General features: G+C 38.7%; 2 protein-coding genes across 2 annotated transcripts in view; one reads left to right on the top strand and one right to left on the bottom strand.

The window, feature by feature from the left end:
• PLEKHH2 (pleckstrin homology, MyTH4 and FERM domain containing H2) overlaps positions 1-6,409 on the bottom strand; it is a 115,590-nt gene that overhangs the window by 93,282 nt on the left and 15,899 nt on the right. Inside the window, exon 2 of the mRNA XM_023512058.1 lies at positions 1,601-1,663. Within this exon, the coding sequence (XP_023367826.1) occupies positions 1,601-1,663 (63 nt within the window). The remainder of the gene's footprint in view (positions 1-1,600; positions 1,664-6,409) is intronic.
• C1GALT1C1L (C1GALT1-specific chaperone 1 like) lies at positions 3,540-4,687 on the top strand. Its single transcript, XM_003787876.2, has one exon. It carries the CDS (start codon positions 3,540-3,542, stop codon positions 4,491-4,493), a length of 954 nt encoding a protein of 317 aa, XP_003787924.1. The 3' UTR covers positions 4,494-4,687.

The following is a 6,409-nucleotide window of genomic DNA, read 5'->3' as shown; positions in this document are numbered from 1 at the left end:
GCTTGAGCCCAGGAGTTGGAGGTTGCTGTGAGCTGTGATGCCACAGCACTCTACCCAGGGTGACGGCTTGAGTCTCTGTCTCAAAAAAAAGAAAATATACAATAAAAGACAGTTAACTAAATCAATACACTGTACCCCATAAATGCATCAATATACACAGTTATGATTTAATAAAGAAAAACAAACAAAAAGCCAGTTAACTATATTTACCATATAGTGCTACAGGACACCAGAATTCATTGATTCAACTGAAGATGACAGAGATCTTTTGATAAAATGAGTAGCTATAGATTTAGGACCATTAGATAAACTTTAAGTCTGGGAGGGGCCCATCCAAATCATTCATATTACTGCTGGCACTTAAAAGGTTAAGTGATTTAACAAAACATCACTTAAAAAAGTAAAAGTAGTATACAAAATTGTAAAGTATAAAAATATAGGGGAAAAAAATCATAGGGGAAATTGTAAAGTATAAAAATATAGGGGAAAAAAGTAAACGTAGTATATAAAATTGTAAAGTATAAAAATATAGGGGAAAAAATAAAGTATAAAAATATAGGAGAAAAAATAAAGTATAAATAAATAAAATAAATTTATTTAAAAATAAATAAAGTATAAATAAACAAAAATAAAGTATAAAAATATAGGGGAAAAAATCATAGAGGAAATTGTAAAGTATAAAAATATAGGGAAAAAAGTAAAAGTAGTGTGCAAAATTGTAAAGGGAAAAAATAAAAATAAAGTATAAATAAATAAAATAAATTTATTTTACTTATTTATTAAAAAAAATAAATAGGGGTGGCACCTGTGGCTCAATGGTGTAAGGCACTAGCCCCATATGCCAGAGGTGGCAGGTTCAAACCCAGCCCCGGCCAAAATAAATAAATAAATAAATAAATAATTTTTAAAAAATAAATAAAATAAATAAAGTATAAATAAATAAAAATAAAGTATAAAATATAGGGGAAAAATCATAGGGGAAATTGTAAAGTATAAAAATATAAGGAAAAAAGTAAAAGTAGTATACAAAATTGTAACATATAAAAATATAGGGGAAAAAAAATCATTCCATGATGCATTTTAAATTTTTGTTAAAATTTTGAGGTATTTCCTCTCCTCCTTTTTTTAACTCTTAGGTTTGAATTTTCCTAATATAACTCTAAGAATCTTTGCATACTAATATGTATCCTTGGCAACAATTATCTTAATGGTTGTTTAATATTTCGTGGAGTTGATGTAGTTCACTTATTCATTCCTTTATAATATAGCATTGCCATTCTTAACAACTTTTTATTACTATAAATAAAGCTGCTATAAACATTTCTATATAAAACTTAATTATAGTTAGGATTACCATAGAAGTCATATTTGATTTTCTCAGAAGTGAAGATAAAACTTCCTAATGGAAGCCTTTTTTTCTTTTGAAAATTTGTTAATGAGCAAAATAGAGTTGGATTCTCCATTCTCTCTATGGATCGAGCAGTCAAAATAAGATACAGAGGTGGCTGTATAAGATAATAGGGCTGACAACTCCTATTATGGGCAAAACAATCTTTATATGGATACAGTCAGAAAAATTTTAACTAAAATTATACTCTACCTGTTGAAAAGCTTTTTCTGCTTGACGTTCAGCATCAATAACTTGTCTCTCAAGCTGTTGCATCTGTCAGGTAAAAAAACATAAACTATAAAAATTCACATTTCCCTTTTTGAAAGAAGCTTCAAAATCTCACGATGTCCTCAATTCAAGAATATTTAAAGTAGTTCACTAGACATGAATTATATACAGTTAGCACATTAAAGGCTCTTTGCTTATTTAAAAGTTGACCAAACAAAATGCCAAAGTTTTGATATTTTTAATATAATGTAATATATTCCTCAGGAGTATTCAGTAGAATTTCTTTTTAATGGTTCACAACTTAGAGTGACTGGTAAATTCATATCAAGAATAGTAAAGTAAATCTAAGGGAAAACTAAGACTTCAAATGTTATATTTGATGTGTTGACCAAAAAGAGAGGGCTGGGCACAGCAGCTCAGGCCTGCAATTCTAGCATTTAGGTGGCCAAGGCAGAAAGAGCACTTCAGCCCAGGAGTTTGAGATCAGCCTGGGGAACACAGTGAGATCCCATCTCAACAAAAATATTAAAAACTAAGTAAAAAATAATTAACCAGACATGGTGTGTGGCTTGTAGACCCAGCTACTTAGGAGGCTGAGAAGGAGGATTGCTTGAGGCCAGGAGTTGGAGGCTACAGTGAGCTATGATCACACTACTGCACTTCAGCCTGGGTAACAGAGTAAGATTCTGTCTCTTTAAAAAAAAAAAAAAAATGTCACAATGGTATGAGGGAAGTAGTTTACTCTCAAATTCCATAGGTAACATGTTTAAATCCAGACTCTGGGTAGTTTTTTAATAGATTGATGGAAAGAATATAAAGGAGATTATTTGATTGAACACACACATACCAAAATGAGTATCAGTAAAAATTCAAAAACCAAAAGAACCTAGGCCAGACGTGGTGGCTCATGCCTGTAATTCTAGCACTTGGGAGACCGAGGTGGGTGGATCGCCTGAGCTCACAGGTTCGATACCAGCCTGGGCCAGAGCAAGACCTTGTCTCTTAAAAATAGCCAGGCATTGTGGTGGGCGCCTGTACTCTCAGGTACTTGGGAGACTGAGGCAAGAGGATCACTTGAACCCAAGTTTGAGGTTGCTGTGACCTAAGATGCCACAGCACCGTACCCAGGATGGCCAACAAGGAAGAAGCAGCAGCAGACAGAACCTAGGCCAGACGTGCGGGCTCACACCTGTAACCCTAACACTTGGGGAGACCGAGGGAGGAGGATCACTTGAGGTCAGGACTCACCTCGTCCGCCAGCTCTGTTTTTTGGTAAAGACAGAGTCTGAAGAAAAGCCAGACTGAAGAAGAGCCAGACTCCGTCTTTACTGAAAAACAGAGCTGGCAGACGGGGTGCCGTGTGCCTGTTGTCCCAGCTACTTAGCAGGCGGAGGCAGGAGGATGCTTGAACCCAGGAGTTGGAGGTTGCAGCGAGCTAGGCCAATGCCACGGCACTCTGGTCCGGGTGAAAAAGAAAAAAAAAAAAAAAACCCACCCAATGCTAATTAACATAAACGACGCCTATCGGGCGTTGAATACACAAAGGAGGAGGTAAAGCAATTTCAAATTAGTTTTCAGAGTGCTGAAGTCCGGTCAACTTTTGAGCCATCTGCGACTGGATCTATGATCACTTTCAACGCTATTGCTGGTGCGGTAGTTCAGGCCCCCGGGACTCCAGGGAAACCCGCAGCAGTCGGGGTCCCACGCGCGGGGGCGACACGTCCGGCCCCGCCCCGCCCCCTTCCTGACACCACCGAGAAGCGGCCGCCCGCAGCTAGAGCGGCCCGGCCCCAGCCGCGCGGACGCCGGCTCCCGCCGCCCCCTCTTCCCACCACCCCGGCCCCGCCGCCCCGCCGCTCCCGCCACCCGCCCGATCCCGGGCTACGCTGGACCCGCGCGCGGGGCCCTCAACGCCTCGAAGATGGTTTCTGCTAGTGGAGCCTTATTTTTAAAGGGTATGTTACTTGGGAGCATTTCCTGGGTTTTGATAACTCTGTTTGGTCAAATTCACATACGACACGGAGATCAAACTAGAGACCACGAGCACCATCACCTGCGCCCACCTAACGGAAAAGATTTCTTAAACATTTCAGAAATGCCGTTCATGGAGCTCGGTAAAAGTATCCGTGTTTTCTGTATCATCCTGGGAGAAACCCAGGATGAGATGTACTGGCCTATACTGAAAGAGACTTGGCCCAAACACTGTGACAAAGCAGAGCTCTATGCTACTAAAAATGATAATTTATTCAATATACGAATAGAAAGAAATGACAAGTGGATACAGATGAGGAAAACTTACAAACATGTCTTTGAAAAGTACGGCAACAACTATAACTGGTTCTTTCTTGCACTTCCCACTACGTTTGCTGTCATTGAAAATTTAAAGTACCTTTTGTTTACAAGGGACGCATCACAACCCTTTTATCTGGGCCACACTACTGTATCTGGAGACCTCGAATATGTGACTGTGGAAGGAGGAATTGTCTTAAGTATAGAGTCCATGACAAGGCTTCACAGACTTCTCAACAACTCTGAAAACTGTGCAGATCAAAGTGTGATTTGGAAGTTACCTGAAGATAAGCAGCTGGCAATCTGCCTGAAACAGGCAGGAGTTCTTGCAGAAAATGCAGAGGATAACCAAGGAAAAGATGTGTTTAATACAAAACCAGTGGTATATCTTATTCAAAAATATATGTCTAATAACCCTCAACAAGTAGTAGAAGGCTGCTGTTCGGATATGGCTATTACCTTTAATGGACTGACTCTCCAAAAGATGGAAGTAATGATGTATGGTGTGTACCGGCTCAGGGCATTTGGACATCATTACAATGACACACTGGTTTTCTTGCCTCCAAATGGCTCAGAAAATGACTGAGAACTGGGAAAGACAGAACTGTGCTGTTTAAGAACGCTTGAAATGTAACTCTTCCATATTAAAATGTGGTGTAAGTGTAAAGTACACATTTCATTCAGTAATATATATATTAGAAAAAGCACAAACATGTAAAACATCTCAATAATTTTTTATATTGACTCCACATTGAAATGATGATGTTTTAGATATTTTGCATTAAAATCAATTTCACCTCTTTCTTTTCCATTTTATTAATGTGTCTATTTAGGGTGATGCCTATGGCTCAGAAGAGTAGGGCAGCAGCCCCATATACAGGAGGTGGCAGGTTCAAACCTGGTCCTAGCCAAAAACTGCCAAAAAATAAAATAAAATAAAAATAAAAATTTTAATTACAAATGTAGCTCACACATTTCTACTGGATAATAAAAGTGAAGAACATCTGTTGTCACCATACATAACAATTTAACTGCCTGTCCACATGACAGTACTTTTTAAGTCAGTTTATTGCAAGCATCTGGAGTCTGGAAGAGGTTTCAAATATTTGAATATGGAAATAAATATAAATATTCCCCAAGTGCATTCTTTGGACCTCATATCATTTTTAACTTTTGTGAAAATATCTAAATGCTTGATGAGTAAGTGTTGTGGTCAAAAAGCATTTTGTTGAGTTATTGTTTAGGCTATAGCACTACATAGAAGCAACTGGAAAAGGATTATGTCTTTTGGATGTCTCTAGAATATTCCTTAAACCAAAGAGCCAACTGGCACACACATGCCAATATCACATTCTTACACTGCTGGCAATGTGCTAACAATTGTCACTTCTACAATGTAACTACCTTCCATTTTCAGGGATTATTTTGCCTTTTGGAGCCATAGCTTGAATTTTGAATACTGTTGGGGTTGCCAGGAGAAACAGAAAAATCCACAAAAATTTCTAGTTAAAAAAAAAATAAGAAAATAATAGTGAAATGTTTGGTTTTCAGTGATAACAGGAAAGGCAGATGTCTGTTTGCTTCCCTGTTATATACCTAATGTAAGTCCTTCTACACCAGGCGTCCTCAAACTATGGCCCGTGGGCCACATGCAGCCCACCCAAGGCCTGCCGGGTGTTTTTGCCACCGCTGCCTGTCCTGCTTAGCAGCCAACTTGACCCAGGGCCTGCAGTCCGGCCCTCCAATGGTCTGAGGGACAGTGAACTAGCCCCCTGTTTAAAAAGTTTGAGGACCCCTGTTCCACAAAGTATGTATTCAATGTATTATAAAGTATGAAATGACAAGTTCTCTGTCATCTGCACCATGCATATAGAAAGGATAGTGTCATTACTTTTACCACTGCCAAATAACTTACTTTCTGCTCCTATGGCACTGACTTCCTAAACTGTACTACCTTCCCAACTACATTTTAAGTTGCTAGAAAGCAAAATCCATATATGATATGCACCCTCATCTCCTCTACGATACCATACTTGCACATACCAGTCACTCAGTCAAATTCCAAAACCTCAGTAGCAAACAATAATCTTTCCAAAAAATTATTTCCATTATAAAAAGCATTATAGACACATGGCATTTCATCAGACTTGAAATACACATTACAACAGACAAAATTTGTTGCTGAACATGTAAATTATATGTATATACCTTTCAATATAAGGAGTTAATTAAAAGCACAGATTCAAAAGTCACTCTTGCTTTTTTAAAAAAGGAGGCAATCCTTGAAATATTAATATAGGGAAAATTGGAAAGAGCACTGGGCTTAAGTGGCTAAGGCGCCAGCCACATACACCTAAGGTGGCAGTTTTGAATCCAGCCCGGGCCCACCAAACAACAATGACAGCTGCAACCAAAAAATAGCTGGGCGTTGTGGCAGGCACCTGTGGTCCCAGCTACTTGGGAGGCTGAGGCAGGAGACTCGCTTGAGCCCAAGAGATGGAG

The sequence above is a fragment of the Otolemur garnettii genome, unplaced genomic scaffold (assembly GCF_000181295.1).
Source record: "Otolemur garnettii isolate 467f Iridium unplaced genomic scaffold, OtoGar3 scaffold00024, whole genome shotgun sequence".
Lineage (NCBI taxonomy): Eukaryota > Metazoa > Chordata > Mammalia > Primates > Galagidae > Otolemur > Otolemur garnettii.
This window is presented reverse-complemented; position numbering and strand designations above follow the sequence as displayed.